This window comes from Dromiciops gliroides, chromosome 4 (genome assembly GCF_019393635.1).
Source record: "Dromiciops gliroides isolate mDroGli1 chromosome 4, mDroGli1.pri, whole genome shotgun sequence".
In the NCBI taxonomy this organism is placed as follows: domain Eukaryota; kingdom Metazoa; phylum Chordata; class Mammalia; order Microbiotheria; family Microbiotheriidae; genus Dromiciops; species Dromiciops gliroides.
The window spans coordinates 59,710,965-59,736,997 of NC_057864.1; the positions used below are offsets into that span (position 1 = coordinate 59,710,965).

Below are 26,033 nucleotides of genomic sequence, written 5' to 3' on the forward strand. Positions count from 1 at the left end.
ACACATTAAAAGCCACATTTTGGAGGGCAAGACAACAAGGGTTAAGTGACTTGCCCAGGGTCACACAGCTAGTAAGTATCAAGTGTCTAAGGCTGGATTTGAACTCAGGTCCTCCTGAATCAGGGCTGGTGCTTTATCCACTGTGCCACCTAGCTGCCTCCAGAAGCCACATTTTCTTTTTTTTGTTTTGTTTTGTTTTTGTGGGGCAATGAGGGTTAAGTGACTTGCCCAGGGTCACACAGCTAGTAAGTGTAAAGTGTCTGAGGCCGAATTTGAACTCAGGTCCTCCTGAATCCAGGGCCGGTGCTTTATCCACTGAGCCATCTAGCTGCCCCTAGCCACATTTTCTTAATGTGACCCAACAGTGTATCCCCTACCTGGCACATTTGTTTGACCAGATTCTAGTATTCCAAAAGAATAAGGCAACTTTCTATTTTAAATGCAGTTTAGGATTAGGGGTGAGGATTACTATTAGAGAATGATAGGAAATAAGGCAAAAAGAATAGGAAATGGTTAAATTTTAGAACCTAAGTCTTTTTTTTTTTTTTTGGTGAGGCAATTGAGGTTAAGTGGCTTGCCCAGGGTCATACAGCTAGTAAGTGTCAAGTGTCTGAGGCTGGATTTGAACTCAGGTCCTCCTGACTCCAGGGCCGGTGTTCTATCCACTGTGCCACCTACCTGCCCCGAACCTAAGTCTTTCTATGTAAGTTCATTTTTTATTGAAGAAGTGTGAAGAAGTGAAAGTAGTATTGTAAGTAAAATGTTGACCCTAGAGTAAGAAAGACTTGGATTCAAATCTCACACATACTTACTAGTTGTGTGACAATAGGAAAGCTTCTCTGAGCATTAGTTTCCTCATCTCTAAAATGGAGACAATACCTTGGGTACCTGCCTCACAGGACTGTTAAAAGGTTCCCATTCCTAAAATGCAAAAGCACCAAAGCTAAGCTGACAGGCCTAAAATAAACACTGAATAAGGGCAGTGTTTCTTGAACAGTTTTGGTGGCATGGACCCTTTTGGAAGGCTGAAGCCTAAAGACTCCTTTGTCAAATTCATGGTTTGATATCCATACTCATAGTGAAAATAAAGATGTAATGTTTTCTCTGGGAGTTCACAGGCTTCCTGAAATCTCGAGTCAGCCCCACATGAATCAAATCAAACTTCTCCTAATTTCATACTGGCATAGATTCTCTGACTTAAAAGGGCCATTTGAAGGGTGATCAAGTCCAACTACTTGTCCAAAATAGAAATTCTCTCTATAACATCCCCAATAAAGGGTCCTTCAGCTTCTGCTAAATTATTACTTTTATAATTGTTGAGTCCAGTTGATGGCCATTTCAAAGTAATATATCACATCTTCATTTAGCCATTTTCTCCTAAATGACAAGAAAGGGAAAATTGACAGGGGTGGTTCTCCTTTGTTATAGGAGAAGAAAAGTGATTCTGCTTCATGAGCTGTGGCTGGGAACTTGACAGCTATGTTGGTGCATGCATAGCAAAAATCATTGAAACACCCAGGGAAGCATTCCCTTAGTTCTGGGGTCCTGGAAGTGCAGGACCCTAGAAATTCCAGGGTAGGAGCAGATGCTCAGAAAGATGAAGAAGATAAGAGGGCCAGTTCTTCATAATCCAAGAACACGAATCTTTTTTTCTCTCCCTACCCTAGCCAATAAAAGAGCATCTAACTTAGAGGCCGTATTTGGCATGAAGGCAATGGACCACCAACCTCTGGAGCTGTAAAATGACTGTAATTCTCTTCAGTTGGTCTCCACTAAGATGAAATTCAATAAGGAGTTAAGTGCAAAACTTTCACTTGATTAAAAAAACCCAAAAACTTGGGGGCAGCTAGGTGGCGCAATGGATAAAGCACCAGCCCTGCATTTAGGAGGACCTGAGTTCAAATCCAGCCTCAGACACTTTACACTTACTAGCTGTGTGACCCTGGACAAGTCACTTAACCCTCATTGTCCCACCAAAAAAAAACAAAATCTCTACAAGTAGAAGCTAGAAAGCAATTCAAAAGAAAAACAAAAGAAAACAAAACACCTTTAGGTTTAGCTAAGGATGAGTCAGCAGTGTGATATGGCAGCCAAGAAATCTATATTAATCTATTGACTATGGAAAAGAACGTCTGGAGTGAGGGAGACAATAATATTTCTGTACTGGCCCCTGGTCAGACCACATTTAGGGTACTATGTTGAGCTCCGGGTGCCACATTTTAAAAGGGGCATGGCAAGCTTAACCCAGGCCAGGACTGCTTAAACTTTTTCCACTCGTGATCCCTTTTAGCCTGAGAAATTTTTACATGACCCCAGGTACATAGGTATGCAAATCAAACATTTACTGCCAAATTTTTGTGACCCCCATATTCAGTTATGTGACTCCATATGGGGTCTCGACTCAAAGTTTAAGAAGCTTTGATCTAGGCCACAGGAGGGTGACTAGAACAGTGAAGACATCTGATATCGTGCCATCTTCAGATATGTAGAAATAGAGATGTTTTAGCATGAATGGTATGGGGAGGGGTCATTAAGCCATCCTTAAGTATTTGAAGTTAGTATATGGAAGAGAGATTAGAATTATTCTACTCTCTTCCAAAGGAAGCAATTAGGACCAATGGATAGATGATACATGGAGTCGGATTTTACTTCAACCGAAGGAAATAACCCCTAATGACTGAAACTCCTCGAAAAATGGAATGCATGACATTGAGATGAGATGCAGTGAATTCCCTATCACTGGAGGCCTTAAGCAGAGGCCAATGAGGTTGTGGAGAGCTTTCTAATTATGGAAATGGGTTGGCATAGATGCCTGGAATATAGTAGGTACTTAAAAAGTGCTGACGGACTGAATGTTGGCATCCCTTTGAATCCTGAAATTCTATCATTATAGACACAGGCACTGAGGGTAACAAACAATGCCGACTGTTTAGTGGATGGAGTAAACACTACTCCAATTTGCATAGCACTTTCTGGCTTATAAAGCATTTTCCTCACACTACTGTATTATTATCTCCATTTTACAGAGGAGGATCAGAGAATTAAGTGCCTTTTCAGGGCCAAGTCCAGAATCAGGACTTGAACTCAGGTTTTCTTAGTCAAAGACTAGTGTTCTTCCCCCTAAACCACACTAACCCAGCCAGATCCACTCCCTAATGTATTCTGAAGGTTTCCATTCTAATTTCTTACAGCATTGTTTCTAATATAGTTTTTTGTATTGTTTTTTTTTAGGGGGGACTGGGCAATGAGGATTAAATGACTTGCCTAGGGTCACACAGCTAGTAAGATTTAAACTCAGGATCTCCTGAATCCAGGAACAGTGCTTTATCTACTGCACTACCTACCTGTCCCCTCTAATACTGTTTGTTTTGTTTTTGGTGAGGCAATGAGGGTTAAGTGACTTGCCCAGGGTCACACAGCTAGTAAGTGTCAAGTGTCTAAGGCTGGATTTGAACTCAGGTCCTCTTGAATCCAGGGCTGGTGCTTTATCCACTGCACCACCTAGCTGTCCCGCCTCTAATATAGTTTTAATGCTACTTAGCTACAGTTGCCTCAATGAAATAGCAGCCACTATAGTAGCAATGTGAACTAATGCTCAGAAAGAAAAAAAAGCCAAAAACTCAACCCTATGCTTACTATCTATTTTGTTGTTCAGTTGTTTTAGTCATGACCCTATTTGGGGTTTTCTTGGCAAAGACACCATATTAGTTTCCCATTTCTTTCTCCAGCTCATTTTTATAGGTAAGGAAACTGAGGCAAAAAAGGTTAAATGACTTGCCCAAGATCACACAGCTGATAAGTGTCTGAGGCCATAACTGAACTCAGAAAGACGAGTCTTCCTGATTCCAAGCCCAGCACTCTATACACTGTGCCACCTAGCTGCTCCTCATTATCTACGGTCGCAGTCAATTAAGATCAGTTGCCCAGCTATATTACCTCTATTTTCCCATTCCCTAAGACATATGACCTAGGTCTTTGGATAAGTAATGTCAGAAAAAGAAACAAAGACTACATTTATGGCTCTGTGATAAGGATTCATATATACCTGAGCAGCTATGTGGTATAATGAATACAGTACTGGTCCTAAAGTTGGAAGAACCCGAGTTCAAATCTGAACTCAGATACTTACAAGCTGTGTGACTCTGGGCAAATCACTTAAACCCAACCCCAACTGCCTTTTTAAAAAATGGAAAAAAAGCACCCAGGGCCATCTCCAGTCATCCTAATCTTTATCTTGCCACTGGACCCAGATGACTGTGGAGGAGAGAGTGAGGCTGCTGGTGACCTTGCACAGCCCTCCCCTCACTTAAATCCAATTCATTGCAAGTGATGACATCACCTCCTGATGTCACGGAACAAACAACAACAACAACAACAACAACAAAATATATATATATATATATACATATATACACCCAAAATGTTGGTTACCTGTAATCCTGTTGGAGATGCTGAACAGCCTGGAAGTTCTTGGTCGCTGAACAAATGGCTCTCGGTAATACCGATCTCCAAAACACATACCTAATAATTCTTTGCGCACTGTCTTGTTCCAAAGTCCATAGATGAGAGGGTGGCAGATGGCACTGGTGAAAGACAGCCATGTGGCCAAGGTCTCCAAGGTAGGAGAGACACTGTTCTTCCCCCAGAGGGCCTCAGAAGTGATGACGACCATGTAGGGGCCCCATGTGACAACAAATGCACCAATCACTACCAAGATGGTGATGAGGGCTTTGCACTGGTTAGCAGAGTAGACCACACCTTGGAAAGCATTCCTCCTACTGCCCGAGGACGAGGTGGAGGTGTTTGAGTTTTTTCTTCCATTTCTTTGGGCATCCTCCTCCACAATGACCACTGTACCACAATGGACCTTGCGGGCTTTCACCCTGGCCACACGGAAGATGAAGCCATAGCAAACCACCATGACCACAAAAGGCAACAAGGCACACCAGATTTGCCAGAAGGCCGTGTACCCAATCTCTCGGTGCCAGGCAGCTACACACATCCATTTGAACTCATCAAACTCCACAGATGACCAGCCAAACAAGGGGGGAAGGCAGCCAATGAGGGAGTGGAGCCAGATGTAGACAAGGGCAAGCACAGCCCGATTCCCAGTGATCTTCATGGGGTACACCATGGGATAAAGGACAGCATAGTAGCTGGAAAAAGAGATGTGTGGAGAGAAAATCAGAAATGAAAGAAACCACGTGATAGCAAACAGCAATGGGTATATTCTAGGGAGAGTTAAGAGTGCAAATGATGAGATGATTTCTAACAGCAAACAGTGCACTGCTAGCACTGATGCCAGGCAAGGTAAAAACTGTATGATTTATACATCAATAGAAAGCTATGCTTGTATGTAATAAATATTGTAAAATGGTGGGAAAATACTTTAAAAGTAATTATTAATTAATAATAATTTTTTTAATAATTTGCTGGGTTATTTTAAGGAAAACATGTTTTTATACTTTAAAAGCACTGAGAAATGTTCAGTAAACTTAATAATAATATTATCCATATCTCCCCAACTGCTGGTGCTCTCCCTCCAAAACTACTTTGAATTCAACTACTTTGTATGTATTTTTATGCACTTTATATTTGTGCTATCTATCTATTTACATTGTTGTTCATCCTTCATTTTCTTTTAAAAAAAATTTTAATAAACATTTTTATTTAAAGTTTTGAGCTCCAGATTCTCTACTTTCCTCTCCTCCCCTCCCTGAGGTAGTAAGCACCCAGATATAGGTTATACGTGTGCCATTATGGAAAACATTACCATATTAGCCATTTTGTACAAGAAAACTTGAGCAAAAGAAGAAAAATGAAAGCAATAAAGTGAAAAATAGCAGGCTTCGGTCTGTGTTCAATCAATATCAGTTCTTTCTTTGGAGGTGGATAGTATGCTTCATCATTAGTCCTTTGGGATTGTCTTGGATCACTGGATTGCTGAGAATAGTTAAGTCATTCATGGGTCTTCATCAAACAACATTGCCGTCACTGTGCACCATGTTCTGGTTCTGCTCACTTCATTATACATCGATTCATATAGGTCTTTCCAGGCTTTTCTGAAGCCATCCTGCTTGTCATTTCTTACAGCACAATAATATTCCATTACAATCATATACAACTGCTTGTTTAGACATTCCCCAATTGACGGGCATTCTTTTGATTTCCAATTCTTAGCCACCGCAAAAAAGAGCCGCTATAAATATTTTTGTACAAATAGGCCTTTTTCTCTTATTTGGTCATTCTTCATTTTCAAAGAAGACTAATGACATCATGGGGTGATGTCTTGATGTACATGAATTGAATTTAGGTGAGGCAGGGTTGTACAAAGCTGTCAGCCTCGCCATGTCTTCCAGAGTCACTGAAGGCCAGCGTCAAGACAAAAGTCCGTGGACTGGTGCCCAGGATGCAGTGGATGGCTTTGGCATCTTAGATATCTGACTGTGTTCTAAGTGCTTCGCAGTGCTTGCTTTAGCTGCCTTCATGGCCTTTGGAACAAACTGTCTTCATCTATTTATTCCACAGGGGGAAGTCTTCAGAAACTCGGGGTCGACATCCCTCTTACTCACCAATGAGTTGGAGGCCTGTCAGCTACCCTCAATATGGTTTAGCCTGTGGTTTTACCGGGGTGTGGGCTGCTGCATATGCTATAGTCAGAGCCACAGAGGTGTGTGTGTGTATCTCTCTCTTCCTCTGTGTATAAACACACGTGTGTGTATATACACACACACACATCCACACATACATATATATTTACATATGTACTTGCTTTCCCCATTAGAACATAAGCTTCTTACAAGTATGAATGGTTTCAATCTTTATCTTTGCAAATCCAGTGCCCAGCACAGGGCCTGGCAAAGTAGGTGTTTAACTTGTTGGTTAATTGACATCATGGATAAATCTTGAAAATGTATTATCTGTGAGAAAACAGCACTTATGAGTTTTGAAGTTTTCAAGAAGCTTAACTATCACGACACATCAGCAACTGCCCTGAGAAGAATCCCTACTTTATTATTATCACAATAATAAAAACAATGAGATATAACCCAGCTCTGGCAACCTCAAGATAAACATTGTATGGTGCAATGGACAATCTCGGGAAAATACCGTCAGTCTCTGCATAACCAGATATGTCATTCCAATTTATTTTGTTGTTCTGGTTAACACTATTTTTAGTAACAATGTCATCTGTCAACCTGTGGAAAGAGACTCTGAAAAACATTTTTCAGTGGGCACTGGTCCCAAGAACATTCATTTCTAAGCTGTTTTCTTAGGACTGTGTTATTTTATTTCCAGTGAAACTTTTCAAGTGACTAATTCATCTTTGCCTGTTAGCAACTGTACTTCTTCCATTTCTGTTGGTTCAGACACTGACATTTAAATGGCTCATTTCTTTTAAACAGCTAGTTTCACTCCCATCAGCCTTTGCATTCTTTATGTTCTCCTTCTGATTATGTTCACATCAGTCCACCATAGGGTTTGTGCTGACTGTAATGACCAAATCAATTTGGTCAACCAACTAGTCAATTTCTTTCACCGAACTGCTCATTTGGCTAAACTAATTAAACTAACTGGTCAGTTCTTTTTTTTTTCAGAATTTTTATTTTCCCAAATTACATGTAAAAACAAATTTTGACATCAATTAAAAAAAAACTTTGTATTCCAAATTCTCTTCCTCCCTCCCTCCCCAGCCAACCCCCTCCCCCTCCCGCCCCCACCAAGAACTCAAGTTACACATGAGTAGTCATGCAAAACATTTCCACACTAGAACTGGCCAGTTCTTTTGGCATTTTTTAAACATCCCAGCTGTCCCCTCTCTTGATTTATCCTCAAATAATCTCTTTATGGGACAGCTAGGGGGCAGAGTGGATAAGAGTGCCAAGCCTGGAGTCAAGAAGATTCCTCTTCCTGAGTTCAAATCCAGCTGCAGACATTTACTAACTGTGTGACCCTGGGCAAGTCACTGCCACAGTTTCCTCATCTGCAAAATGAGCTGGAGAAGGAAAGGGCAAACCATTTGCCAAGAAAACTTCAAATGGGGTCACAAAGAGTTAAATATGACTGAAAAGCAGCTCAACAACAACAACAACAATTTCTTTCTAACCTTTTCTCTGTTTTGCTTTTTCTCTCCTCTTCTGGTCACTTTTCATCTTCCTGTCACTTTCTCTACCTGTTTGTGTTTGTGTCTCTCTTAAGTAATACATTTATATTTTCATTGTAGGGGGGAAATGTAATTTCCACAAGAACAAACAAGAAAAATTGATTTCCCTAAAACTTCAGGGGTAGGGAATGGAAAGAATTTTGTTTAAATGTCTCTGTACATTAAGACCATCTTTATTTGCCAGTGGTTTCCCATTCAATTAACAGAAATAACCAAGGTCATTGTGTTAGTCCAGATATTTTAATCAAGCATCTGGCCAATGCACTTTATGGAGTTTTTTTTAAAAAAAGAAAAAGAAAACCACATCCTTAACCTAACATTCAAGGCTCTCCATAATCTGGCTCTAGCCTACCTTTTCAGCTATATTTCACACGATAATCCCTTAATAACTCTTGTTATTTAGTTATTCAGTTGTGTCCAACACTTCGTGACATCATGAACTATAGCCTGTCAATACTTTTCATGGGGTTTTCTTGGCAAAAATCCTGGAATGGTTTGCCATTTCTTTTTCCAAGAGATTAAGAGAAACAGAGGTTAAGTGACTTGCACAGGGTCACATGGCTATGAAGTGTCTGAGGCTGGATTTAAACTCAGGTGTTCCTAAGTATCAGGACCAGGGCCAGGGCTCTCTCCACCGAGCCACCTAGCTGCCTCCATCAATTACAGTCCAGCAAACCCGGACAATTCTTCCCCATGGATCTCTTTTTGCAGCCTCCTGCCTCTCTGTTTTTGCCCAATTCCACATAAGCTTCCTAGAATAAGTTTCCTTACATTTTAAGTAGATACGTTGAGCTTCCTTCCTTTAAGGTACAGCTCAGTTGCCACCTCTGAGAAGTCTTCTTTGGTGAATCACAGCTGAAAGTCGTCTCCCTCTGAAAATTTCACTAAAGCACTCTGTCTACATCTCTTATTTTCCCTTATCATATTTCATCTTAGGTCATCCTCACCTTTGCAGTTGTAACCTTCGCCCAACTATCAGCTCCCTTACTGCACCATTTTTTTTTTTTTTGCATTTTGGCATCTCTTGCCCTAATACAGGTGCCTTTCCCATAGTAGGTACTTAAAAGTTTGATTAAATAAATGAATCACACGGAGCTGAAATGAAATCACTCCTTTGGGCCATTGTTCAAATATAATCAAGCAATAGAAACTCCCCCATTCTTACTGTCTGTCTGCCATGATAAGGCAGCTTTTCTAGGAGGCAGGAGTCCCCTAGTTCTAGTCATGTCTTCATCCCCTGGAAACCCCAGCAAACTTCTAAGGGTATAGGTGGAATTCTTGCTTGAGCCCTACACCTGAATTGCAAAGAGGAAAGTTTTGCTTCTGTGGGTGGGACTGTGAAGATGTGTTCAACTTGAATGTAATTAAACAAACACTGTGCCATGAGCAATGGCTCTTTGCAAAGGATTAGATCTGAATCTCAGAAGTCAGTTCAAGGCCTTCTTGGTGTGTAAACTGGGGATTATCAATCAACAAGCACTTATTAATGTTAATAACTGATGTCAATGTAAATAATGTTAATAACATTACTGTTAATAACTTACCATGTTCCAGGCACATTGCTAAATTCCGGAGCTACAAAAAAATATAAAAATAATCTCTGCCCTCAGGGAACTTATATTCTATTTCTCTCTCTCTTTTTTTTTTTGTGGGGCAATGAGGGTTAAGTGACTTGCCCAGGGTCACACAGCTAGTAAGTGTCAAGTGTCTGAGGTCATATTTGAACTCAGGTCCTCCTGAATCCAGGGCCGGTGCTTTATCCACTGCGCCACCTAGCTGCCCTGGGAGCTTATTTTCTAATGGGAGGGACAATTGTAAAAGAAATAATAGCTTCATAGATAGAATAGGTGGAAGGTAATCTTAGCAGGGAAGGAAGGTCATTTTCTGGGAGTACTGAGAAAGGTTTCCTAGAGGAGGCAGCATTTAATCTGAGTGTTCAAGGAAACCAGGAAAGCAAGAGATGTGGAGTTGAGGAGGAAGAAAATTCTAAGCATGGGGAATAGCCAAGCAAGGCATGGATAGTGCCAAGGCCCAGAAGGTGACAGGTGACAGAAGATGACGTGTAAGGAAAAGCAAGTAAGCCCATGTAGCTGGATCGTAGAATGCTGCAATGGGGAATGAAGTGGAAAAAGAGTGAAAAGGTAGAAAGTGGTCGGGTTATGAAGAGCTTTAAATGTCAGAATGAGAACTTTATATTTGATCCTGAGGGCAATTATAGTATTTCACTCTTTTCTTTCCAATACCCAGTGTCTAACATAGCTTGAATACAGTGGGTACTTAATTATTGTTGGATTGCATTGGAGGGGGACAGAACATTAATACTGACATATATGCAATACACAACACTGTAAGAGAAGTTCACGAGAGCACTTCTGTCAATTCAAATAGAAAGGGATCCCTGTGGGCTGTGTATTAAATTTTTTAAAAAGCATAAATAGGCATTATCTATGCTGCATTGCATTTGTATTCATTTTGTTAAACATTTCCTAATGACAATGAATCTGTGGTTTGGGCTGCAGTAGAGAGCTAGGGGAGGTCCAAGAGGAAGGTTTTTTTTGTTTTGTTTTGTTTTTTGGTGGGGCAATGAGGGTTAAGTGACTTGCCCAGGGTCACACAGCTAGTAAGTGTCAAGTGTCTGAGGTCAGATTTGAACTCATATCCTCCTGAATCCAGGGCCGACGCTTTATCCACTACGCCACCTAGATGCCCCCCAAGAGGAAGTTCTTGTGGCGTGCTGTCCAATACAACTGTCATTTATCATGTGTAGTGAAGTGATGTTCTGAAGAAGAAGCCATGAGGGAGCACAAACTGGGTGGGAGGGCCCAATGGCATTAGCCTTTCCCGGTTCCCATGCCAGCACATAATCAGGTGGATGTTTCCCTGACTTGAAAGGCAGCATCGCCTGCCTAGAATAGTCTTACCAGTAGTTCTGTTTTTGTTTCTCAGCCTAAACCCTAATCAAGGTAAACATGGGGATCTCTACCAGCAAAGTCCCCTTGGACTTCACTGACCTCTTAAGTGAGTAAATGGACTTAGGAAGTTAGAAATGCATTCATAAAGCCCATCACAATTATACAACTAAACTACTCTGGTGAGAGGGAAATCAGTTTATAAATGATAATAGTTTTTTATTATTATTATTATCATATAGTTTAATGATATTCAGGTAGCTTAACTAAGGCTTAGCAGTATCATATCACCCCAATGCCAAGACAGGGAATCACTCAGTTGTTTTTTTTTTTTAGTGAGGCAATTGGGGTTAAGTGACTTGCCCAGGGTCACACAGCTAGTAAGTGTTAAGTGTCTGAGGCCAGATTTGAACTCAGGTACTCCTGACTCCAGGGCCGGTGCTTTATCCACTGTGCCACCTAGCCGCCCCATCACTCAGTTTTAAGATTATTAAAACCTTTTTCCATTATTCCTTGTGTAATTATTGGAATGATGCCACCTGCTGGAGATTTACTGTAGAAAAGCTCCGCCATGAGGTGAAGGTCTCTGAGGGCAAGACTATGCGTCTTTTCTTTGGTGTCAGGAAGTGACATTTGCTTGTGGGAGGAAGAAGGGGGGGCCTGGCGCTCTGACTCGCTCTCTTTCATGTGGACTCTGGCGGAGAATGGAGCTAGGAATGCTCTCTCCCTTTAATAGATAAAGGAAGAAAGGCCTTTCTCTTTCTCTTCACCAAATTCTTATTCTCCTTAATAAATGCTCAAAAGTCTAACTCTTGTTAAAGCTTATAATTTATTGGCGACCACTCATTAGATATTTTAGACAGAATAGCTCAAATTTTAACCTTTACACTTGCCCTCCCTTCCCCTTTCAGCATATTATCATTCTGCCCTTGAACCCCAGCACCACTATTTCACATGATCAAAGCCCGTTAAAGTCAAGAAACACAATTTTATTCATTTTGATGTCTCCCTAACATAGGTTTCTATTGATAGAAATTACTTAATAAATGTGTTTGAATCCATTTTTATCTCTGTCCTTTAGCTACCTTTATCTTCTGGAAGGGAAAAGGGGAGCCAGGTATCTTTCCAATTTGGAGTTTGGGTTGTTCCCTCTAGCTTGGGGATCCTTCACCTTTGCTGTGCCAGGGACGTCCCTTTGGCATAGAGTCTTGGTGAAGTCTACGGATTCCTCGGAATAATGTTTTTAAACTTTTAAATAATGTTTTTAGATAAAATATACAGGATTTTAAAAGAAAGCGATTATGTTGACACATAGTTACCAAAATATTTTTAAAAACCAGTTCACAGCGGCCAAGTTAAAAACCCTTGTTTTAGCTTCTATTAAAAATATACTAACAATCAGGGAGGCAGCATGACGTGATGGAAAGAGCCATGTCTGGGAGCCAGGCCCCCTAAAAATTGTCCCTACCTTGTTACAGGACTTCGAGCCTCAATTTCTTCATTTAGTAAAGAAGAACTAGACTTTAATTTCCCTTGTTGTCATCTAACAACAACTTGGTAAGTGCTTGCCTTGTGCCAGGCACTGTGCTAAGCACTGGGAATATAGAGAATGAAAAACACAGTCTCTATTCACAAGGAGCTCATGTCCCAGCTCCCAAACTATAACAATCCAGTGATTACAAATATGATGTGAACTTACCGGTCAATAGCAATGACGCCCAGGGTAAGCATGCTGGCAGAGCTGATCAGCAGATACAGGAGAGCAGAGAAGTTGCACCAGACCACCCCAAATATCCATTCCCGCCGGATGGAGCTTGTTGCCACAAAGGGCAACACTAGCACAGACAGCAAGAAGTTTGACAGGGTCAGGCTGAAGACAAATTTGTTGCTAAGTGTCAGGAGATAGGACTTCTTGTACAGGGTGAAGACAATCACCGAGTTACCCAGGCAGACAAAGATGGCGATGATGATGATGGCAATAGATTCAGTGATGGTGACCGCCCCGTCATCTCCTTCCGGGCCCGGGAGGTTGGCCAGCTCCTTCCCTTGGCTGAGAGAGGAGTTGATGCTCATGGTCAGCATGCCACGTGGTAGAGCGGGCAGAACATGCTGGATAGCTGGAATACCAAAGGGACAAACAGGAGGGGAAGTGAGAGACGAGAGAGGGGAAGGGAAAAAGAAAAGGAGGAGGAAGAAAGGAAGCAGAGAGTGAGATAAAGGGGGAGGTAAAGAGGAAGAAGGAGAAAGAGGGAGGAAAAAAGAGGGCGGGAGAAAAGGAAGAGAGGAGAGGGGAGAGGGAAAGAGAAAGTGTGTGTGCGTGCATGTGTGAGAGAGAGGGAGAGGGAGGAGGAGGAGGAGGAGGAGGAGGAGGAGAAGGAGAAGGAGAAGGAGAAGGAGAAGGAGAAGGAGAAGGAGAAGGAGAAGGAGAAGGAGAAGGAGAAGGAGAAGGAGAAGGAGAAGGAGAAGGAGAAGGAGAAGAAGGAGAAGGAGAAGAAGGAGAAGAAGGAGAAGAAGGAGGAGAAGAAGGAGAAGAAGGAGAAGAAGGAGAAGAAGGAGGAGAAGAAGGAGAAGGAGGAGAAGAAGGAGAAGAAGGAGGAGGAGGAGGAGGAGGAGAAGGAGGAGGAGGAGAAGGAGAAGAAGGAGAAGAAGGAGGAGGAGGAGAAGAAGGAGAAGGAGGAGGAGGAGGAGAAGAAGGAGAAGGAGGAGGAGGAGGAGGAGAGGAGGAGGAGAGGGGGGAAGGAGGAGGAGAGGGGAGAAGGAGGAAGAAGAGGGAGAGGAAAAGAAAAAGAAGGAGGAGGAGGAAAGAAGGAAGAAGAAGAGAAGGAGAGAGGGAAACGAGAGAGGGAAAAGAGGAAGAAAAAGAGAGAGAGAACATAAATACTTTGGATCATGGACTCTTAGAATTGGGATACTCCAGAAATCATCTCATTGAACCTCCCACCCACTGCCTTTTGCTCAGAAAAGGTAGCTCTTTGCTCCCAAACCCAGAGGGCTATATTCCAGTTTCTCTAGAGTTTTCCCCCAAGAGACTCAAAGCATGTCTATTCCAGGAATAGCTCATCCCAGTAGAAAAGGGCACTAGCTTAAGAGTCAGAAACTAAATATTTACACTCACTTGTGTCAATGATGTCCAAAGCCTCTAACTCTCCTTCCTTACTAGCCTAGAAAGCACCAAGAGAGATAAATGGAGCGAAGTCTGAAATTTTATCAGTTTCTTGAGGGAAGTATTATTAGCATCAACTAACCTCTATAGACCCTTTGTTAGAGAGAGTGGGGCCATCAAATTATAAGATCAGTTTTAGTCAGTCAACAAGCATATATTAAGAACCTACTGCATGGCTCTATGCTAAGACCTGGGAAACAAAAAGAGGCAAAAAATAGCTCCTCCTCTCAAAGAGCTAAGAGTATAGGGAAGACAACATGTAAACAAGTGCATACAAACTACACACACACACACACACACACACACACACACACACAAACTCAGGGTAGTCTCAGAGGGCAGGCACTCAGATTAAGGAAAAGCTTCATGAAAAAAGGTAAGACTTAGGGGGCAGCTAGGTGGCGCAGTGGATAAAGTACCTGGATTCAGGAGTACCTGAGTTCAAATCCGGCCTCAGACACTTGACACTTACTAGCTGTGTGACCCTGGGCAAGTCACTTAACCCCCATTGCCCCGCAAAAAAAAAAAAAAGGTAAGACTTTAGCTGAGCCTTCAAAGAAGGTAAAGCCAAGGAGGGAGAAAATTCCAGGCATGGAGGACAACCAGTTTAAATGTAGAGTCAGGAGATGGACTGTCTTTTGTGAGACCAGTGTCCCTGTACTGCAGAGTCCATGGAGAGAAGTAAGGCATAAAGAGACTGGAAGGACAGGAAGGGACCGAGTTACCAAGGGTTTGCAAACCCAAACAAAGGATTTTATATTTGAGCGAGGAGGTAAGAGGGAGTCACTGGAGTTTTCCAAATGGGCTCTTTCCTGACCAGTCAGTATGAGACCTGAAAGCTTATTTCTCATAAGATGCAGTCCCTACCATATAAAATGGAAAAAAAAAAACCCCAAACCACCACCACCACCAAAACAATCCAAACTGAATGCTGTGAAATTATGATAACCAAGATCAGCCCCAAAGAAGAGATAGGAGAAAATGCCTCTTCAATTTCTCAGCAAAGATAAGGGACCATGGGCATGGAACACTGCATTCAGTGTCACGCTTTTTTGACATGTGGGTTAGTTTTGCTGAATTGTTTTTTTTTCTTCTTTGTTATAAGAAATAGCTTTGTGGGGGAGGGGATAATTGGAAAATGTAAGTGATACAAAAACAAAAGACGCCAATGAAATTTTTTTTAAAAAATGGAGTTTTGGGGGGCAGCTAGGTGGCATGGTGGATAAAGCTCTGGTCCTGGATTCAGGAGGTCCTGAATTCCAATCCGGCCTCACACACTTGACATTGTGTGACCCTGGGCAAGTCACTTAACCTTCATTGCCCTGCCCAAAAAAAAAAAAAAAAAGATGGAGTTTTTGCCACTTGAGGTCAGTTCAGGTTAATAATAATTATTATTATGATAGTTATTATGATTGTATATCATCTCTCTAACAATTTAAGGTTTGTGAAGCAGCTTATACAAGTTCTTTCATTTAATCCTGATAACAATCCTTTAAGTTAGGAGCTATTATTTTCCCCATTTGCAGATGAGGATCTGAGTCCAAAAGAGGTTAAGTGACTTGCTCAGAATCACAGAGCAGGGAAATGTCTGAGGCAGCATTCACACTCAGGTCTTCCTGTCTCCAAGTCCAACACCACGCACTATGTTAATGTAGCTGTCTTGGTTGGATCTCAAAGTTCTTAACATGAACCAAGCTGTGGGACTTTGATGAATGAATTGTTAAATCAATGTTGTTCTCCTTAAAAGTCACCTTGAGAGGCTACATCCTTATTTGGAATCTCTCTTGGAATTTACACCACATTCTTCTGACTTGCTTCAATGGTGGGAAATCGATGCCCTTTGAGGGTAGATTTGATTTTGTTGGAAAAAAGCTGAAAGTCATTTGGCCAAAGTCTAATGAACAAGTGGTTGATTATTCCTGTGGATTTTCAGCATTTCAGATCTGGCTCATATTTCCAGTCAGTTGAAATCTTTCCCAATCTTGATTCTATCAGCTGGTGGCATATTGGCAATTCCGCCCCAATCTTCAAATGGTATAATCATGCCATCTATATCTATGCCTTTGTAAGGAAACTTTGGAATTATGTGAAATAGCAAAAGGAAATTATCAGTTCATGCCAGAAATCAAAGTTTCTAAATCAGCATAGATTATGTATATATAAATATACATATACATACATGTCAGAAAAAAACCTTTAATATGCAGATGCCAAGCACTGTCATTTTACAATATAAATATTGATACTAAAAGAGATTGGCCCTTAGACTGCAGAGTGGATCCATAAAGACCACACTCTTGGACAAGGTAAGTCGAACTACCGTACTATGGCTTGCTGGCCTCACTGACAACCACAGCAGTCATGGAGGGTCCCGGTCAACAAGGCAGGGGGAAGCAATCAGTCACCTGGGAAATGTGAAGTGTCTGAGGCTGCCAATGCGGAGCAGGGGAGACACAGGTCCCAGCAAATCCCCCAGGGTGTATCTCAAAGAACAAGGAAAGTTGGGAATAAGAATGCTCTAATCAGGTGTACGCCTCTTGACTCTCTGCCAACAACGCTCTCAAAGCTGCCAAGCCTAGTCTTTTGAAAGGAAGCAAAATCAAGTTGTGACTCACATCACTTTGCTGAGTTATTTGGATTAAAGGAGGGAAGCACAGTCTTTTAAGACACCCACGCTAACTTCCATACCACCTTATTGAAATCAACATCTTACACTAATATGACTGATTTTTTTCAAAAATTCAAGTTGTTATTTCTTTAAAAAAATAAATAAAAAGTGTTTTCTAACTGAATTTCTCGAAGTCTTGAGTGTGTCTTGACAGACTGATGCCTAGATATTTTATAATTATTTTTAAAATGTGACAGATTTTTTTAAACTGAGCATCCCAAAACTTGTCCATTCAAAAGAACACTGTACCTCTTTAAAGTTACTCCTTCAGAAAAAAAGAAAAAAGAAAAAAGAAAAAAAAAAGGTACTCCTTTAGAGTCTACACACTGATTTGAGCTCTCCCTTTGAACCCTGCAGAACTTCTTTCAAAATGTTCAACGGTGGGTAATCTAGGTTCTTTGAAGATGCCATGATTTTCTGGGAACAGCCAGAAGTCACTCAGCCAAGTCTAATGAATGAGGTGGGTGATTAAGCCAAGCAATACTGTTTTGGGTCAAAAACAAGGAATGATTATGAAGTAATGAGGCTAGTTTTCTTGTGTGGCTCATAAACGGTCTCATCCAAAAACGATTAGAGGAAGGGCAGCATCCTTGGAATAAACTTATAGCCTCCCAGGGGGATATCTTGGAAGGAAAATATATGTCTGAATGTGTAAGTTCCTTTTTAAAAAAAAAAGTCTCATTACTTTATGGAGGTACCAGGCATTCCATCTGGAAATGCTTCATCAGACCTGACTCACCATGGTCTTGGAGGTAAGAATCAACAAACCCCTGAGAAACATGTCTGCATTTTGGTAGAGTGTGTGTAAATATGTCTGTATTTTGGTAGAGTGTCTGGGTACAAATATATGTAGATTAAATCATGGAAAAACTGGACAGAAAACATGACAATAAATTGGGTAATGGCTAACAAAATTGTGGGACACTGATATCAGGCTTTCAAGTTTGCAAAATGCTCTATAGGGGCAGCTAGGTGGCGCAGTGGATAAAGCACCAGCCCTGGATTCAGGAGTACCTGAGTTCAAATCCGGCCTCAGACACTTAACACTTACTAGCTGTGTGACCCTGGGCAAGTCACTTAACTCCAATTGCCTCACAAAAAAAAAAAAAAAGAAAAGAAAAGAAAAGAAAAATGCTCTATACACATGATCTCATTTCATAGCGTACACTGTCTCACCAAAAGAAATCCAATATGGGCAACTTCAGAGCCAGTTGCTACAATTACATTAACCAAAACAACAGTGAGACAAAATCTATCTTGCATTAATTGTCAGGATCAATTCAACCCCAGAGACAGGACTACAAGAGAAGCCTCTCCCCTGCAGAAAGGAGTTGGGGAGCTATACCTGCAGAATTCTGCATGTGCTGGTGGACATGCTCGCTAGATCTGAAGACCTTGCTGCTGTTGTTGTTATAAGGGGAGTGTGTGTGTGTGTGTGTGTGTGTGTGTGTGTGTGTGTAAAATAGAAATGGGAAGAGATAAGGTAGAGAAGAAGTATCTGGTCTTGGTTTCCTTCCCAAACCTTACACCTCCTTGGTCTACTTGGTTTCAGCACTTGCCCTCACCAGGTTCTCTTTATCCTCTTGGAGTGTGAGTCACTCTGTAGGCAGGTCTCTTTCCTCTGATCCCCCTTCTCACCTTGTCTCCATTGGCCCTTCTCAGCCTCTCTCCTTGTTCTACATTCACCTTAAGCTAAAATTGTAAGTACCCTTTTAGCTCTAGAGTCCATCTACTTTTTTGTTAGAGAAATCCCCCATTACTGTTTGAGAGATAAGAAAAATGAAAAAAGAGCTATATAGCTGTTGCCTCACTCCCTACACTCCTATCAAGTTGGGGGCCACTTAGCACTGAGACAACTCCTGATGGATGATAAGATAATTAGCCAACTATGGCCTTGTCCTGTTCCTTCATCCTTCTGTTTTATTCCCCAAAAGCAGTGCACCAGAACCTTACTACAGGGTTGTCTTTTGGGTCCATCCTAGAGGATGGCTTTATAGGTGAATAGGCTTTATGACTGGTGAAGAGGGTGGTACAATGGAAAGAATCAGAGAACATGGATTCAAATCCTACCTATTATATTTGCTGCTACCTGTTTAACTTTGAATAAGGCCTTTAACTACCCAGGGCTCTAGCTCTGTGGTTCCTTCCAGCCCAAGTTCTATGTTCATATGTTGGGGAGCAATCAGAGATAAAGGTCCTTTTTTTGGGGGGGGGGCGGCAATAAGGGTTAAGTGACTTGCCCAGGGTCATACAGCTAGTAAGTGTCAAGTGTCTGAGGCTACATTTGAATGCAGGTCCTTCTGAATCCAGGGCTGGTACTTTATCCACTGTACCACCTAGCTGTCCCACTTTTTTCCTTCTCAAAAACTAAATACCTCTGAATATATGGTCATAAGATCATAGGATTTTTAGCAGGAAGAGATCATGAAGATCATAACATGATTGAGGCCCAACTCTATCATTTTATGGATGAGAAAACAAAGGCCCTTAATAGAGGTTAAGCAATTTGCTCACGGCAACAGAAGAGCTATATAGCAGAATCAGAATTTGAACCCAAATCTTCTCACTATAGATCCTTGACTCTTAACATCACATATAAGATTTAAGACAAATCTGCCTATAGAAATTTTGCCCTACACTGAAGAGTCAATAAGTATTTATTAAGCGCCAACTATGTGCCATGCACTGTGCTAAGTACCAGATTAATAGAGTTCAGAATATTAAATTAAATTAGGTTGAAAAATAGATCATTCTCCACCTCAATGGCCTATGTTAATATGAATGTATTTGATTTGATGGCGGTGTTTTATTATACAAAAGTATTTTTATGAAACCCTGAGTTAATAGGAGCAAAATGTCCTTCAACTGAACTCCAAACTGAACCCAGGTAGCCAGCTGATAAAAGTCCCTTACCTGGTGACTTCTTTCCTCAGGATAGTAAGTTCCTATCTTATGGGGAAGTCTGGGCATCCTCATTCTTGTTTTTGTTTTTGTTTTTTGCAGGGCAATTGGGGTTAAGTGACTTGCCCAGGGTCACACAGCTAGTAAGTGTCAAGTGTCTGAGGCTGGATTTGAACTCATGTCCTCCTGAATCCAGGGCTGGTGCTTTATCCACTGCGCCACCTAGCCGCCCCACAACCTCATCCTTGTCAAACCCTTTTCTGAAATCCTGCAGTCTTATCATGATGCTTCTGTATTTCCTTCATACTTGTTATAACTGAAATTGTTAAACTGCTTTTGCTTCTGGGTTGAATTTGTGTCATACTATTGAAACTGATAACACTCTGTAACCAGTGGACAAAAAAACCTTATATACACTCAGAAAGAAGGAATTCCCGAGCTCCCTTCTTTGGAAGGGTCTCCAGCATGATGTTATGTTTCTTCTTGGGACAAAATAAATTAGTATTATGTTTTCCTGTCTGTCTCTGATCTGGTTTATCCTGTAGGACACATTATGTTCTCTGATCTGGTTTTGTTCTGTGGGATATATGTATCTGTTTATTATTATTAAATTTTGTAGGAGATATAAAATTAATTTCTCTGATCTGTTTATTATTTTTATAGGAGACAGGCAGATTAAAAAACATGTTTTAATTGTCAACACCTACCAGAGAGCAGAATCTGCATCTTTCTTAAGGAAGGAAGGTATTTCAACAGGAGCCTTCCCCACCTTTAAAGCAAAATTTCTGGGGAGCGAGGTACCTGGGGTGACTCTTTTAAAGAGGATTCATGCTTGTACTTCCAGAGATGGGCATACAAAATGATAAAGGGGGAAAAACCCAACCCTACTGGAGAGGAAACAACTTTAAGACCACATCAAACAAATCAGTGGGTCTGGTACATCACTGTGCAGTTATTTGGCAGTGAGTACTCTCTGGAGCTTTTCATCCCAACAGCTCAAAGCATTTCTGTAATAATATCCCCTCCCTCTCCCCACCCCCGCCCCAGGGCAAGCATGATAGATTCACAGGATTTAGGACCTAGAAGGTATAAAACAATTTTTTTAAAAAGATTGAAAAAGAAGTGATCCTCAAGGGCCTAGGCTTCATTTTACAGATAAGAAAAAAGAGGCTAGGAGAGTTTTAAGTCATTAGCTCGGGGCTACCCAGCTAGTTAGAAGCTGAGTTGGTACCATAACCCAAGTCTCCTTTCTCTCAGCTCAGTGAGCTTTCTCCTTGGTCCTTACAGCCTGCTTCACAAATGGAGAAATGGAGGGAGAGAAATATTTCCTCGGGCCACACAAGGAGTCAGGAAGGGAGCCAGCACACAATCCCAGAATCCTTAGCTCTCAGCAAGTACTCAAAACAGTTGCCAAGGCTCCCAACCCAGCAGTTACTTCCAAGCTGTTCCCACAAAGAAATGACTGGTATGAACACGGGCTCAGTTACTCTCCAAGCATAGGGCCCGAGAGACAGAAGGACCCCCATACACAAAGCTGGAAGACCCCTAACTACCTACTCTCAGAGTCAGCTCATTCAACAAAGGGCATTTGTAAGTGGTTTCCTCCCCAAATCCTAAAGTAGCAGTAAACACAACATTTACAAACAATGATCATTTCAGCAAAACCCTCGGATTTACAGGAGGTGCCTACTTAGGAGGGTTTTTCAGGAGGACAAAGAAAAAAGAAATGAATGGAGTGCAAGATAATCCCACTAAGGGAACCAGTATTCCACCCTTTGGAGCTGCATGAGAGAGGGAGGACCAGAGAGAAAATGTAGAGATCTTTTGGTTGTTTAGGTTTCTTCTGAAGCTAACAGGGACTACAACTCTTTTGCTTGAGAGGACACAGAGTTTCTAGGGAAGTAAATTCAAAATCTAAGAGTCTTAGTAGGTCTCAGTCCTTTGGCCATTCTTCCAAGTGATATTTCACCTGATAGTGTAACAATTTAAAAGGGGGGGAGGGGGGTGGAGATCAACAATGAATATATTCTGTGGATCTCACTAATTCTGCTAAATCTCACTTTAATCCATGAACTAGGATGATTTGACAAACCTTAAACCTTTCAAGTTAATTTAAATCAGACTTGGAAATTCTGCCTTTTTCTTCAGTACTTCCCAAGAATAAGGACAAACTTTCAGCCCAGCAGTGCTTGAAGAATTCTGTCTTTATCATAAGGGAGAAGAAAAGGGCTGTTTAAAAAATGCAGACTGATTAATAATGCATATCAGTGAGGCTCAGATCAGAGTTGTGGAGACTGGCCTCTAAAAAGAACCTCTAGTAAATTACCTTTCCCTCCAGAATCGCTATGGGGACTTTTAGTAGGAAATAAAGGTAAGGACATCACATCTTCCACAAAATGCTCCTAGATCCTCTAACAGGAAGCTCACTAGAGAATCATTCCTTTTTTTTTTTTTTTTGATAGCTCAAGTTGCTAGAAAAGTTCTTCCTTTAAGTTCAGTTGGTGAGTCAGGCAAGAAAATTATTAAGCACCTAATATGCGCCAAGCACTGTGCTATGAGCTGGGGATACAAAAAGCTGCAAAAGACAGTGCCTGCCCTCAAGGAGCTCACAACAATCTAAGGGGGGGGGGGGAAATAGCAAGCAAACAAATATGTACAAATAAGTCAGATACAGGCTAAATTGGCAATAATTAACAGAGGGAAGGCACTGGAATTGAGAGGGGTTGGTGAAGGTCACCTGTAGAAGGGAGGATTTTAGTTGGAACTTAAAAGAAGTCAAAATCTCCTCTTCTGAAATTTCTACTCACTGCTTTTGACTCTGTCCTCTGGAAACATAAAGGAGAAGACTAATCCCCCTATTTGACCATGGATAAAGTTGACGGTGTATATACGGCTTCCCTCCCCAAGACTTCCCTTCTCATTCCCAGTTCCTCTTATGACAATCTCCCAAGCAAAAGCAAATGCTAATTCCTCCACAAAGTCTTCCTTGATCATCCTCCCCAATCATAAGGGACATTTCCTTCTGTTAAATTAATAAACTAGGGACAGCTAGGTGGCATAGTGGATAAAGCACTGGCCCTGGATTCAGGAGGACCTGAATTCAAATCTGACCTCAGACACTTGACATTTCTAGCTGTGTGACCCTGGGCAAGTCACTTAACTCTCATTGCCCTGCCCTGCCCCCCCCCCAAATTAACAAACTATTTTGTACCTATTTCCTAGTTTGGGATACAACTCTCTCCTACAAGACTGTTACCTTTCTGAGGATGGCAAACATGTATTATTCATCTCAGTAGCTCTCATTATGCCCTGTGCATAATAGGTACTCAGCAAATATCTGCAGAATGCATGAACGTGACATCATTTCTACCATTCTCATGTACTAATTACCCTCCTCTCAACACATTCCAATTTGCTAACATCTCCCTTAAAATATGCGGCCCCCAACAGCACACAATATCCTAGATGTGGCCTTATGGTCACAGAATACAATGAGATAGAACATTCCTCTTTCAAGATACTATGTTTTCATTATTTTGTTAAATTTATCTCACAATTCCAGCCTGTTTGTTGCAACTTTTTTCAATCTGGAAGATCCAAATATTAGACTTGGAGCTGGAAGAGACTTTAAAAAAAAATTTTAATTAAAATTGTTTTTGTAGGGCAATGAGGGTTAAGTGACTTGCCTAGGGTCACATAGCTATTAAGTGTCAAGTGTCTGAGTCCAGATTTGAACTCAGGTCCTCCTGAATCCAGGGCTGGTGCTTTATCCACTGCACTACCTAGCTGCTCCCTGGAAGAGACTTTAAAAGCCATCTAGTACATCCCTTTCATTTTACAGATGTGGGAACTGAGGCCCACAGAGGTAAAGTGACAGGTTGTAAAGACAAAAGTTGGCATTTAAACCCAGATGCTCTGATTCCACATCCACGGTTTTTCCCACAGAACCACAGTCTCTGTCATCTGACATACAAGTGATTCCTCCTAGCTTTATTTCAACTACCTTTCTGATGTCTTAATTCAAGAAAAAGACAAGGCCAAGGTCTGAGGTTTACAGCAACCAAGTAGAAATCTTTCTCTTGGTCGACAATAATACATTAAGCGATACGTCTGGAGTCATTCAAACAATACATCTACTGAAATGCACAAAAGCCTAGAGGTAAATCTTGGTCAAGCTGGTCTAGGTGGCTACTGAGATTCCTTTCAACTCCAAGATTCTGTGAACCCAATGCATGTCTCTCAAATCTTCTCCCCAAAGATATAATCAGAGACCTGAAATACCTTGGCTGAAATTCAGAGATAACACATCTACAGGATTTCTCTGATATAACAGGCTGGTAATCATCCTCTAAAACAGGGGTTCTTAAGCTTTTCTTTTTATAATGTACTCTGAACCCCTTTGGCAAGCAGACTGGGGAAACCTATGACCCCTCCTTAGAGTTATGTTTTTAAATGAATAAAATAAAATTTACAATGACAAAATAAACCAATTATACTGAAATACAGTTATCAAAATATTTTGATGAAACATACTATCCACCTCCAGGGAAAGAACTAATATTGATGGAACAGACTGGGGCATGATATTTTTCACATTCTTTCATTAAGTGACAAACATATCATATATATATATAACCCATATCGGATTATTTACCACCTCAGGGAGAGGGCAGGCAGGGGGCAAGGGAGAGATAGAGATTGGAATAGAAAAATATAAATAAAAATGTTTAATCTGGAAAGGTGGGGGAGGGGGATGCTGGGAAGGGTACAGGAGGCATATATGCATTTATACACACACATATACACACTCATATGTTGTGCATTATATATATTGTGCATTTATGAGTTTTTTAGGTATTATTTATATAGTAATTATATTTCAACAAATTTCTATAAATTAATATATATTTCTTATTTATAAAACAGTTATGTAAGGAATTTAAATATTAAGTTATATGTATTAAATATATCTAGATATATCTAAATATAATAAAGTAGAAAATTTACTATTATGTCATATATGTGTCTTTGTATATTATATCTATGTTTGATATGTATATGAAATATAATTATATATCACAAATTTTAAAAAAAAGAATTAAAAAAACCTATGTGTCTTTGTATATTATATCTATGTTTGATATGCATATAAAATATAATTATATGTCACAAATTTTAAAAAAAGAATTTAAAAAACCTAAGTTCATAGATGCCAGGTTAAGAATATAAATATACGGGGCAGCTAGGTGGTGCAGTGGATAGAGCACCGGCCCTGGATTCAGGAGGACCTGAGTTCAAATCCGACCTCAGACACTTAACACTTACTAGCTGTGTGACCCTGGGCAAGTCACTTAACCCCCATTGTCCCACAAAAACAAAACAGCCTCTGAGGTCCTTTCCTACTCCATGATCTTATGATCCTAGTCCTGAAACAAGAAATATCAAGAAGGCTGGAATCCAGGGGTCCCTTCCAATCCTGTACCTCTGATCCTGTGGCCGTCTCCACTGTTTGCCTGGTGTGAATCATTCCTCACCTTGTTCAGATGCGATAGTTATTCCCCAGGCTGTTCCACTGAGGGGTTATGATGTTTGCCCAATCTTCTGTGACTCTCCAGAGCATCGTGTTCACTTAACTTCTCTCTGCCTCAGTTTCTTCTCCTATAAAATGAGTATAGGAATATTTATCCAAGTTGTATGGGAGAGCCCTTCACTATAAAACAGGTGCTGTTCAAAAAAGGACAAATTTCCTTAAGAAACAATTTCTTTTTCCCAACTTTGCTGAAGAAAAAAATGGACATTGTGGACAAAGTTGCACTCGGAGGACTAGACTGTAGGTAGAATGCAGACAGGCTACCCAATTCCTTTTTTTTTTTTTTTTTTTGCGGGGCAATGAGGGTTAAGTGACTTCCCCAGGGTCACACAGCTAGTGTCAAGTGTCTGAGGCTGCATTTGAACTCAGGTCCTCCTGAACCCAAGGCTGGTGCTTTATTGACGACGCCACCTAGCTGCCCCCACAATTCCCTTTTACACACCACCTCAATCAAGTTTTAAAAGACTCCTTCCCCCCACCCCCATGCCTTCTACAGTCAAAAGCAAGGGGAGCAGTATTAGTTTCAGTTCTCCCAGAAAACCCCCACACAACCAGCTTTGTCTCAGGTTAAAGACAAAATGCACACAGGGGACATTCCCAGGCAGCGTGTGAGGAAAAGGGGCCTAGAAAGGCAGAAT

General features: G+C 41.1%; 1 protein-coding gene across 8 annotated transcripts in view; it reads right to left on the reverse strand.

The window, feature by feature from the left end:
• Positions 1-26,033, reverse strand: part of GPR161 (G protein-coupled receptor 161) — a 59,641-nt gene that overhangs the window by 19,256 nt on the left and 14,352 nt on the right. For 6 of the 8 annotated variants that reach the window (XM_044001714.1, XM_044001711.1, XM_044001712.1 and 3 more), the window contains 3 exons: positions 25,340-25,463; positions 12,773-13,190; positions 4,432-5,156 (listed from right to left, as the gene is read on the reverse strand). In XM_044001714.1, the coding sequence (XP_043857649.1) occupies positions 4,432-5,156; positions 12,773-13,155 (1,108 nt within the window). In that variant the 5' untranslated portion in view covers positions 13,156-13,190; positions 25,340-25,463. Of the gene's footprint in view, positions 1-4,431; positions 5,157-12,772; positions 13,191-25,287; positions 25,464-26,033 lie in introns of those variants that run through there. The other 2 variants (XM_044001717.1, XM_044001716.1) reach the window with 2 other exon arrangements.